Source organism: Lampetra planeri, unplaced genomic scaffold (genome assembly GCF_965212315.1).
Source record: "Lampetra planeri unplaced genomic scaffold, kcLamPlan1.2.h2 scaffold_1207, whole genome shotgun sequence".
NCBI lineage: Eukaryota > Metazoa > Chordata > Hyperoartia > Petromyzontiformes > Petromyzontidae > Lampetra > Lampetra planeri.
Window position 1 is genome coordinate 19,839 of NW_027613922.1, and position 12,167 is coordinate 32,005.

A 12,167-nucleotide genomic window follows, 5' to 3' on the forward strand; every position below is an offset into this window, starting at 1 on the left:
TGCTGCGAGACTCAGCCCCTGGCATGTTTGAAGTCAGTCGTTCCTGGCTGAGGAACAACTTTCTTCCCCGCTTTGTGGATTCTTGTGGTGTTGCTCAGTATAACTTGTCTTTTGCTGCCGTGCCAAAGAATGGCTGTGGATGAAACTGCTCCTCATTTGTAGAGTGTAAAAGAAATCAGTATGTTCTGTCAGTATCTACCGGTAACCAGAATTTTTAGTTTGAGACTTTAAACATTATACTTTTAATAAGCAAATTTTAAATATTATTAGAAGTTCCACTTCATTTTCCTCCTATTTGCTTTTGTTTTTTAATTTTATTATTTGTTTCAAATTAAGATATGTATTTTTGTGTTTTCAGCCATTTTTTAAAAAAAAATCCGTTTATGTTCCCATCCCGGGTCTGAGAGTATTTCTATCTTGTGTAATTCATAGGTACTACTTCTTTTGGTACTAATAAAATCACAGACTGAATTTGAAATATTTTATATCATAGACGTTGTGTTTTTACTGTGTGACCATTTACAAAAATGTATTAAAATGTATTTTGAAAACAAATATGTTGCTTGGAGGAATGTTCAACAGCAATAAATCCTCATGTTCCTTTGTTTTTATTCAAAATCTAAATCTTTACAGACAAGTTTGATTTGACGATCTAAGAAGCTCTCAACTTGACTACGTTTCTGAGAAGTACCCGTCCTTTAGCTGTTGAAGCTTTTGAAGGAATCAAGATGTTTTCCATCAATCTGGCTCTGAAGCTCCTCTGGGATGCAGTGAGAGAATTTATAATTTGCTTTGATCCACTTTCCCCCTTCAGTGTTCTCGATGGCCACAGCTGCCACACCTGCATGAGACAGTATAAAAGATTGAATTTCACAGATTTATAATCGAAACAAATGTTGGACTCACCTACAACTGTGCCGCCCAGCCTCTCAACGAGCTGGATTGCAGCCTTCATCGTGCCTCCAGTCTCAATCCATTGGTCCACTAACAGCACTCTCACTCCTGCAAGACCACGATTTAGAGGGGGGGGGGGGGGGTATTTGAAAAAATAAAGCAAAATGATTATGAGGAGAATTATGAATGAAGACAAGCAATGAAACATTTGATTTAAACAAAAGCAAACAAAGGAAGAAATCTAAAGGACCATTATATGAATTCATGTGTGAATTTCTCTATCTATCCATCGATCATAAAAAATCTAAAAATGAATACAGCCTTTATTGGTAATTGGATTTTTTTCTTTTTGTATATGTGTATAGTTATATTTACATGTGTAATGTATGTGGTTTAGTTTAGAAAAGTGTGTGTGTGGGGGGGGTGTACTTAAGGGCTTTGACCAATTTTTAACTTCATGTGTGTGTTCACAGACATTTCATGTGTTGATCTGTATAAGAATACCCCTTGATAATAGATTTTTAATATCACTATCAGATCTCCCCATGTCTGCGTGGGTTCTCCCCGGGTCTGAAGAAGATGAATGAATGAATATATGAAGACAAATCTCATGCCCAAAAGAAACGAATCCACAAATATCAGACACATTAAAAATATATATCTTCTCAGTTTTGTTGCAGTACAGAATTTCAGTGCAACATGTGTAGTTTTCCAAGGTTTGGCTGCAATTTGCTTCATTCAACACTAGGGGCTGCTCTTTCAAAGGGAATTGATAGAAGGGAAGCATAAATAATTCTGCTCTACAGTTCAATTTGTGTTTGTATTTGTTTTGTACCACACATGTCATATTCCTAACCAGTAACAGGGAATTTGTTGCGGTGATCAAAGGGTAAAAAGTAAAAATTAACCTGGCTTTAGCACATCCAGTCTTACTTCTAAGGTCTTTTCTCTGCCCGTGTAGTCGGTGTAGTTTTGGGTCTGTGTTGTGACACACAGGTGTCCTGCTTTACGGACAGCGAGGAAACCTTTTCCAAGAGTCGTGGCAACAGACGCCCCTGAAAGAAACATCACAAACAAGTACCTACAGTATACTATGATGAGTCAGATATGACTCTTCTATTTCCTCCACTGGAGGGGAAACTACCCACAGCCCAACATGGTGTCTTGTTTGAAGCAGACAAACTCCAAGATGACTGAAATCTAAATTTATATCTTAGACTAAATTTAGTCTCCTTGGCTGTGGCTTAAGTTACGTGACGTGTAAGAATGGTGTGTGCTATTAGAACATCAGGTCGTCTTAGAAACATTTGGTTGTGGAAAAAAGGTCATACTGACCTGCATTGTTGAAGGAACTTATAAACAGGCAATTAATCAGTTAGTTTAATCGTACTGTCATTTGACCATTTGACATAAAGACTACATCCATGTCTATAGATGTAGTTCATGCAATGTGGGGAATTATGAGTATTCCAAGTGTAAGTGTAATGCAAAAATATTTAGTTTAATGCTTGTAAAGTCAGTTGTTTCAAAATAAAAGTAATAGTTTTTAAGATATCCATTTTGTGTGTTTTCAGCCAGTGTGATTGTGACTCCTGATGGTAAAACACATGCAGACATTGATTCAAATTTACTTGCAATATAAAGGGAAATTAGTGAGATTTGTGTTGTTGTTTTTACCTAGAATGAATCCCATTGCATCTATGCCAGCAACAAGATCGATAGTGTCATTGTGGAATGGACTGAGAAGATCACTGACACAGTCTGCGAGAGCCTGGAAACAGTAAATAGACCAAGAACAAAGTCCTCATACAGTGAATGACAGCATGAATCCCACCGTGGTGCTCAGTGTGAGGAGGCAGTAGGTTCATCCCACAGATCAGATATCATACCTGAGAGTTGCAGTAGAGTCTTGATGGATCCAACCAGGCTAATGTTGGTCCTTTAGTGTTGGGGGCCATGAAAGAAAGGTACCATCCTTTATGCCTGTCACCAGGAACAGCCAACACGTCCATTGGAAACAAGTCTTGTCTGCTGTACGAAGGAGAAACCGGGGTGAAGGAACTGGACCGTGCAACTCACCAGTCTCAGGTTTCTCTGAGGTAAAAGTGGGTGGGAGGGGGCTGTTTGTGAATCTGAACTCAGTTACTCGTTCGCCAGCAACCGATTGCAGGGTTTTTAAATGTGTGATGTGTATGTATCAGCATATGTAAAACATCTACGGTGTGTTGTGGACAGACATGCTCTGTTTGACTTTTTAGCTGCTTTTAGAAGCTGAATTGTTTCTCTTCATAATATCACCCTCACTGTGTGGTATGTCTGCTCCAGGGAGAAGGATCCCACTTTCTTAGGGTTATGGTTTCTTTGCTGTTTTTTTTTTCTCTTTGTCACCCTGATTGAGGGTCTAATGACAGGGGGTGTTGTACAAACTGTAAATCCATTGAGACAATTGGAATTTGCAATACAAATAAAATTGAATTGGAATTGGAAATTGCATTGAATTATGCGATGCCACTGCTGAGTATAAATAACTGACATAAGGACATGAGTCTTGGGAAACTGATGATGTCAGCAACCTAAAAGAAAGGATACCTTTTTACAGCAAATTTTAAACCTTAAATTGGAATAATGATTAATTAATGAATGAATCCAAACAGATGTGCTGGATGTAATTCGGAGTAGTAAACAAGTATCTTTGACGTTAAGTTGGTATCTTATTGGTAATCGTATGTGATTATCACATTCATGTTTTTACTGAATTACAAAAAATGTCTTTATCTATAGACAACCCAGCCACTAGGGAGCAGTTGCGGAAGCCATTGTTGACTGGTGCCGGTCCCAAGCCCAGATAAATGGGGAGGGTTGCGTCAGGAATGGCATCCGGTGTAAAATTTATGCCAAATCAAATATGCGAATGATCAAAATGATTTCCAAACCGGATCGGTCGAGGCCCGGGTCAACAACGACCGCCAACAGTGCTGTTCACCTACAGGGTATTGTTGGAAATTGGACTACTGTTGGTGAAAGAAGAAGAGGAGGACAGTTGGTGCAGGGAAAGAGGGAAAAGAGGAAGGTTAGAAGGATCAGTCTGAGGTTAGGAACTCTGAATGTAGGTTCAATGACAGGGAAAGGTAGAGAATTAGCCGACATGATGGAGAGGAGAAGAGTAGATATTTTGTGTGTGCAGGAGACTAGGTGGAAGGGCAGCAAGGCAAGAAACATTGGAGGAGGCTACAAGTTGTTCTACTATGGTCTAGATGGGAAGAGGAACGGAGTAGGGGTGATTGTTAAGGAAGAGTATGCTAGGCAGGTGGTGGAGGTGAAACGAGAGTCAGACAGGTTGATGTGTGTGAAGGTAGAGATAGAAGGAGTAATGGTGAATGTAGTTAGTGGTTATGCCCCACAGGTGGGCTGTGAGTTAGAAGAAAAGGAAAAGTTCTGGAATGAGCTAGATAGAGTGATAGAGAGCATTCCCAGAGCAGAGAGAGTAGTGATTGGAGCAGACTTTAATGGTCATGTAGGGGAAGGGAAAAGAGGTGATGAGGAAGTGATGGGCAGGTTTGGCCTTAGGGATAGGAACTTGGAAGGACAGGCAGTGGTAGACTTCGCCAAGAGAATGGAAATGGCAGTGGTAAACACCTATTTCCAAAAGAGAGAAGAACACTTGATAACTTACAAGAGTGGAGGCAGGTCTACACAGATAGATTATATTCTATGTAGAAGAGGTCTTCTGAGGGAGGTTAGCGACTGTAAGGTGGTGCCAGGAGAGAGTGTAGCCAAACAGCATAGGATGGTAGTGTGTAAGATGGTGATGGAGGTGAGGAAAAGGAAGAGGGTGAAGACAGAGAAGAAAATCAAATGGTGGAAATTGAAGAAAGAGGAATGTTGTGAAGAATTCAGGAAGGAGGTTAGGGCAGTGCTGGGCCGTGTTGAGGAATTCCCAGATGATTGGGACGCTACGGCAACAGTGATTAGGGAGACAGGTAGGAAGGTGCTAGGTGTGGCCTCAGGACAGAGAAAGGAGGACAAGGAAACTGGTGGTGGAATGTTGAGGTTCAGGAGAGTGTACAGAGAAAAAAATTAGCAAAGAAGAGATGGGACAGTGATAGAACAGAAGAGAACAGGCTAGAGTACAAAGAGAGGGCAAGGGAAGTGAAGAGGGAAGTGGCCAAGGCCAAACATAAGGCATATGAGGAGTTGTATGAGAGGTTAGATACAAAGGAAGGGGAAAAGGAGTTGTACAGGTTGGTGAGGCAGAGAAATCAGGGCTGGGAAGGACGTACAGCAGGTTAGGTTGATTAAGGACAGAGAGGGAAGTGTCATCACCAGTGAGGAAAGTGTGTTGAAGAGATGGAAAGAATACTTTGAGGAATTGTTAAATGAAGAAAACGATAGGGAACGTAGGAATGAGGAGCCAGAAATGATTAGGAAGGAGGTTGATCAGATTAGAAAGGATGAAGTCAGGAAAGCTTTAAAAAGAGTGGCAAGGCAGTTGGTCCAGATGACATACCAGTGGAGGTATGGAAGTGTTTAGGGGAAGTGTCGGTAGATTTTCTGACTAGGTTGTTTAACAAAATATTAGACAGTAACAAGATGCCTGATGAGTGGAGGAAGAGTGTTCTGGTACCAATTTATAAGAAGGGTGATGTACAGAGTTGTAGTAACTACAGAGGGATAAAGTTGATGAGCCATACCATGAAGGTTTGGGAAAGAGTAGTTGAAGCCAGGTTGAGACAGGATGTGGAGATTTGTGAACAGCAGTATGGTTTCATGCCTAGAAAGAGCACCACAGATGCAATATTTGCACTGAGGATGCTGATGGAGAAGTACAGAGAAGGTAGGAAGGAGCTGCATTGTGTTTTTGTAGATTTAGAGAAGGCATATGACAGGGTGCCAAGAGAGGAATTGTGGTTTTGTATGAGGAAGTCAGGAGTGGCAGAGAAGTATGTTGGCTTGGTGCAGGACATGTATGAAGGTAGTAGAACAGTGGTGAGGTGTGCTGTTGGAAGGACAGAAGACTTCAAGGTAGAGGTAGGACTGCATCAAGGATCGGCCCTGAGCCCCTTCTTGTTTGCTTTGGTTATGGATAGGTTGACAGATGAGGTCAGACACAGACAGGAGTCTCCCTGGACTATGATGTTTGCAGATGACATTGTGATCTGTAGTGAGAGTAGGCAGCAGTTGGAAGAGAACCTAGAAGGTGGAGGTTTGCTCTAGAGAGAAGAGGAATGAAGGTCAGTCGTAGCAAGACAGTATAGTATATAGAGTATACTGCACATATATAGAGTATATGTGCATAAATGAAAGGGAGACCAGTGGAAAAGTGAGGTTACAGGGAGCAGAGGTGGTGAAGGTGCAGGAGTTTAAGTACTTAGGATCAACAGTGCAGAGTAGTGGAGACTGTGGAAAGAGAAGTGAAGAATAGGGTGCAGGCAGGTGGAACAGCTGGAGAAAAGTGTCAGGAGTGATTTGTGATAGAAGAGTTTCAGCTAAGGTGAAGGGAAAGGTTTACAGGACAGTGGTTAGACCAGCTATGATGTATGGTTTAGAGACACTAGCGATAGGCAGAAGACAGGAGGCAGAGCTGGAGGTTGCAGAGTTAAAGATGCTGAGATTCTCTTTAGGAGTGACCAGGATGGACAGGATTAGGAATGAGGTCATCAGAGGGACAACACAGACAGGAAGGTTAGGAGAAAAAGATAGAGAGGCTAGATTGAGATGGTTTGGACATGTGCAGAGGAGGGACAGTGGATACATTGGCAGGAGAATGTTAGAGATGGAGTTGGAGGTAGGAGACAGAGAGGAAGACCAAAGAGGAGGTTTATAGATGCAGTGAGGGAGGACATGGAGGTAGTTGGAGTCAGAGTAGAGGATAAAGAGAACAGGGAAAGATGGAAATCGATGATTCGCTGTGGCAACCCCTGAAGAGGGACAAAGCCGAAAGAAGAAGAAGAAGAAGAAGAAGTCTTTATCTATAGACAACAGTGACCAAATCACAGCAGTCATTTGAAGTGAAAGAGAGAAAACATCTGAACAACGGAATGACATTTTGCCACGTCAATGGGGGAGCGTCAGGTCAGTTCACTTGTTTGTACTCTAAGTGGGCTCAGACGATGGATGACACTACCCTGGATCTAATCAGCTCCGGTCCGTCAGTCACGTGACCGACGTGAAAACACGTACAATCGCGTGAAACTACACGAATATGTGTGATAAATCCAGGAGGAAACAGTCGTGTCTCCAGGTGGAGAAACAGAGGAGAGTCGGACTTGCTTGTGTTGGACTTTTTTTTTTTTGGTGTTTTGTGCTTTTACCATGGGAAAGTACCTTGTTAGTAAATAAAAGTAGTAAGCTTGGTTAGTAATAAATGTAATAAATATACTGTGTGTACAGTAAATGTACTGTGTTGAAAGTACTGATGTACTGATGTAATAGTGTGAAATACGATCTGGCGTCAACGTCGAGCGTTTTATTCTGAAAAGTAGTCGGATGTTTTATTTTGTTTCTGTGTTGGACTTCCTGCCCCGCTCGATGGATTTTGCGCGATCCTAATCTGTCAATAATATCCTAATTTGTGACCCTAACTTTGACCTGAGTCCAAACACAGTGCACTGACAGGAGGTCATCCTGCAAAGCACACGGTCCCGCTGTAGGTGAAACAAAATCCACGCTGGCATCACAGGCATCTCTCCCTGCACCGACTGGAATCATTATTACAGTTTAATAAACAAGCCGACATCTGGAATTTCTTCCTAGTCTGTTGCAACAGAATTCAAGCTGAGTTTCCTCAAACAGGGATTTCTCTTTCCCACACTTTGAGTTCCATAAGCACCGAATGAAGCTAATACAACAGAAATGTTTTCAAGAGCTTCATGTAGGTATCAATTCCGGGGTGGGGAAGGGAGAGGGTTTAAACTGAAAGAGATCAATGCCAAACTTTAGATCAGTTAAAAACATTAAGAACATGTTCAAATCTGCGTTCATCTCTGTCATTCAGTGATGACAGTGATGATTTTTGAAATGTCTTGATTTCCAAGGAGAATCTGGCACATTCCAGCACTTTAGGAAGTGTCATTGGGTGTGTGTGTGTGTGTGTGTGTGTGTGTGTGTGTGTGTGTGTGTGTGTGTGTGTGTGTGTGTGTGTGTGTGTCTCTGTCCCCACCACATTTCACTCATTTTAAACCAAACTGACGCCCAGGCTATATGTCTTTTTTCTATAAAAATATATATATTCAGTCTTCTAATTACTGTGAAAGCGAGCAAAATGAATTCATACAAATCGCTGACACTGACTTTGAGTCAGTTGAGTTCATTGAACGTCACTTTATACAAGCTACGACGTTGGTAAGATGAAAAATCCCGGACACAAAACCCTAAACCGCATTTATGATTTATATTATACATGTATTTCGTGATGTGAATGAATGGAATGCATGAAACGGTTGGTTGTAGTACAATTGGCATCTTAGACACTCAAAGGGTTTATGATTGACATATTATTCAGAGATTAACATGTCATCATTATTTAACCTAATAAGAAAAATAGTGAAATTGAAACAACACATCCAGACAAAGTGCTACAACAAGTGGTCACACAGAAACTGAGGGCATTAAAAGGCATTTACTGTTAAATATGACTCCTCACTCACAGAAACGTCTGCAAGATGCTGTACTTACTACTGACTACATACTAACTGACTTCATTTGGCTCCAGGGGGCGCTGCACTCTAACTGGTGAAAGGGTTACTAGGAGAGAGTCTCCCATATTTCCAGAAGTGTCTCTTTCCATTTTCGCTGAGTCCTCATGGATTCATTAGAGCAGCTGGGTTATTTGGACCATTTTCATCCAAGTTCCTTCAGACTTTTTTCCCCACCACCAAACGTGGGTCGGATGCTGCCTCTGTGATTTGACATCATTTCTCTCCGCCTCCCAACAATCCGATTGCAGGGCCTTGAGGAGTCTTGATAGAGCTCAGAGTAAGACCAGCCATGTGACAAAACACTGGGCTCATTAGAAAGCCAAACTACCAAGAGCCTTTTTCTTCAGAGTCACGCATTAGTTCAGAGATGCAGTGGGGTCTGCACGGCCCCCTTCATGGAGTGTCCAATGTTTCCTAACTGAAACTGGATCAGTACTCATAAAAGCATCCGTCATGAAGCAAACAAACTTTCCTTTCACCAAGGAATATTCGTGGATAATGATCAAAAAAGGTGAATTTATTTTATCAATAACATTTATTTGGTTTGTTATTTGTACAGAAATATACCATGATTAGTGAACCACGGCCCCTCCTACATCTGATCATGTGCAGATGGAAACCAACCAGGCAGCTTATCTCCTCTCCTGATGATTTGATAGACAGGTCAGAATTTTGCATTTGAAAGTTAAAAACATTATTGGAGCCACGAAAGCAGCTGTTAGAGGAAAATTTGATTCCTTGAAATAACAAATGAAAAAATAGATATACAGTAGAAATGTGTCAGTGGCACAAATAATTCACATCCACTGATCTTCACAAGACCTCTGTGCAATATATGAAGTTTATTTTGAAGGAGGACACAGATTTTCTCATGTTTCCACTAAACAACTTGCATCTGTGTGCAAATGCAACAGAAAAAACATCTAAATATAACTTATTTAGAAGAAAAAGAAACCTATTTCTTTCACATTTGAATCGAAGTAATAGAAATGTTTATAATATGAAGGTGCACTAACAAGGCAAAGTATCACCAACAGACTTACAAACAGACGTAGGACCTAACGGAGGTCTTTACACAGACTTCTCCCCACGTTTTGTTCCTACGTTGTGATTTAGGTCATCACCGATTCAGAGGCAGCTGAAAAATGTCCAGTCTCCTTGGTTGGCACAATCAGCCCACGCCTGTTCCTATGGAAATAACGTCTCCCATGCGTGTTCCCAGAGTAAATCTCAATCACGGCCATTTGTGGGGCGCAGAGTTAAGGGGGGGGGGGGGGGGGGGGGGGGCAAGGGGCGATTGAGGGTAACTTACGGTCATTCCTTTCTGCGCTTTGTGTGGTGGTGATGGTGTGTGTGTGTGTGTGTGTGTGTGTGTTTGTGGGGGGGTGGGGGGGGGGGGGTCGTGGTACGCCATACATACATACATGTTAACCCTTCACTCTTCTCGGATGTAACTGTGCAGTGCGCTCTGCTGCCTAGTATAAGACAGAGACACCCCTCCTGCCCAAAGTGGACATTTGGGATTTGGCCAGGATAATTCGCCAGACTCCTCCCAGTGTGACATTTATCGTATTAAAACCACACCATTTCAGTTTGCCCTTACAAGTGGGAGGGCTCGTCACGAGCGCAGGGACCCTCAGAGGAGCTGTCTCTGTCCCGAGTGGTGCTGAAAGGGCCACGGGCCGCAACATGTGGTCGGTGTTTTTTGTTTTTCTGTCCTACCTGGACAGAAACATAGTCAGAGGCGACTTTCTGAGCGAGCTCTGGACGCAGAGAAAGAGAGCAAAGAAATGTTCTCGCTGATCAGTGACACATGCTGCGCAAACATGGCCGATGTAGGGGAGAACTTCCTCTACGAGGTGTCAGATGGAGCAGAGATGGTGCTCTCCGCCGTCAGTCCCGCCGGTAAACTCATCAACTGCTCTGTGATAGTCGACCAGGTGCTGGTGAGGGAGTTCCTGCTCGAATGCAGGTTGAAACTGGAAGAAAAGTCGGGGAACGGTGCGGTGCCCACAGGCGCGTTTTACGCACATGGATGAAGCCAAGCTGATGTGCCAGGAGTTGAGAGGTGATGTCGAGAGGGATGACACAGATCACTCTGCGCTGCCGGACAAGGTTGTAAAAAGATCCAAGAGAGGCTTCACGTACCCTGGAACCCTCTGGTGTGGAGCTGGGGAACATGGCGGACCACTACGACCAGTTAGGTGAGTCACATCCGCAAAAAAAAAACAAAAAAAAAAAGGAACAGGCGCATTGGTCTTTTGTAAATGTATTTATCTTCACATGCTCAGGAGAGTTTACACAGACAGACAGTTGCTGCCGGACGCATGACCATTGCCCTCATGTCATCCACGCTTTCTCCACTAAATATGGCTACAACCAACTTCAAGTGGCACTCCATCTGTCACTGTGACTGTGACAATACGTGAGTTCTTAAACATATGCAAATACCATTGTGTGTATTCGCTTTGTGTGTGGAGCTGCATTGATGTCGATGTGTGATGAAAATGATGTAAGGCCGGTTGGTGAGTGGAAAACATACCGTTAGACATGTTCTTCCATGACGTGTCTCCACATTTTCAAAACTCATTTTCAAAAGCCAGAAAAAAATGGAATTAAACTACCATGAGCCAAAGTCCACGTGTAATGTTTCATTACTTTGACGTCTTTGCACATTTCATCTTGTCTCCTCTCCATCACACTCTGCAGGCTGAGAAGTTGTCTGAGGGCAGTGAATGACACGTCCTCCAGGGTTGTTGGTCAGGCGTTCTTTAATGTCATTGGCGTGCCTTGTTTTGAGTTTGCCTATGAGGAACAGTGTGCAGAGCGGCACTGGTATGGCATGTAAGTATCTTTGCCTGTAAGAGGCTTGCCACATACTTAGCTGTATTACTTTCTGAAGCCTCCTTTCGTCCGCTCTCTCCCAGGTGTAAACGATACGAGAAACTTCCCATTGCTGTGCTCCAAGAGGCCATCCCATATGACTATGGGGGTATTGATATCATCGATGTGCTGACCCTGGCTCCTCCCAAGGAGAAAGATTCCAAGACAAAGAAGGAAAAGGAGAAGACCGAGAGCTCGACGCAACCTACAATGTCAGGTCCTGAGGAGCCGTCACTCAGAAATGTTGTCACCGCTGCTGAAGACTTCATCAAGGTGCTCGCCACCGTCTCCACGTCTCAAAGCTCCACTGCTGAGCCTGACTCGAGTCGCAAAGCGCTGAGAAGAAGAAAAAGAAGAAGAAGAAGAAGAAGAAAAAGAAGATCAGCAAAAAGCAAAAAGGGAAAGGGAGAAAGCAAAAACCGAACGCGGAGGTAGTTGTTAAGATAGAGGAGGGTATCTCACCCCCTGGCACCAAAACAACAGAAGTCCTCGCTCTCAGCAACTTTCTCAGTGAGTCACATGATCGAGACCAGTCAGGCAGAAGCACACACACAGTTGCTGACGGGGCACTGGAGGTCAGAGGAAAAGAGAAGTTGCCCAATGAAGTCATGAAAGATGAGCCAGCGATGGACAAGGAGACAGTCAATATTATGTCACGAATGAATGACAAAAAGAAAACGTCCGTTCGTCCAC

The 12,167-nt window shown here is 42.9% G+C and overlaps 1 protein-coding gene across 1 annotated transcript; it reads right to left on the bottom strand.

Annotated features, from left to right (window-relative positions):
• Positions 1 to 11: 11 nt before the first annotated feature.
• Positions 12 to 2,906, bottom strand: LOC144738885 (adenine phosphoribosyltransferase-like). Its single transcript, XM_078621879.1, is given in 6 exon segments — positions 12 to 145; positions 692 to 841; positions 907 to 1,002; positions 1,803 to 1,949; positions 2,572 to 2,665; positions 2,784 to 2,906. Coding segments are annotated over 6 exon segments (744 nt in total).
• Between the last annotated feature and the right edge of the window lie 9,261 nt (positions 2,907 to 12,167).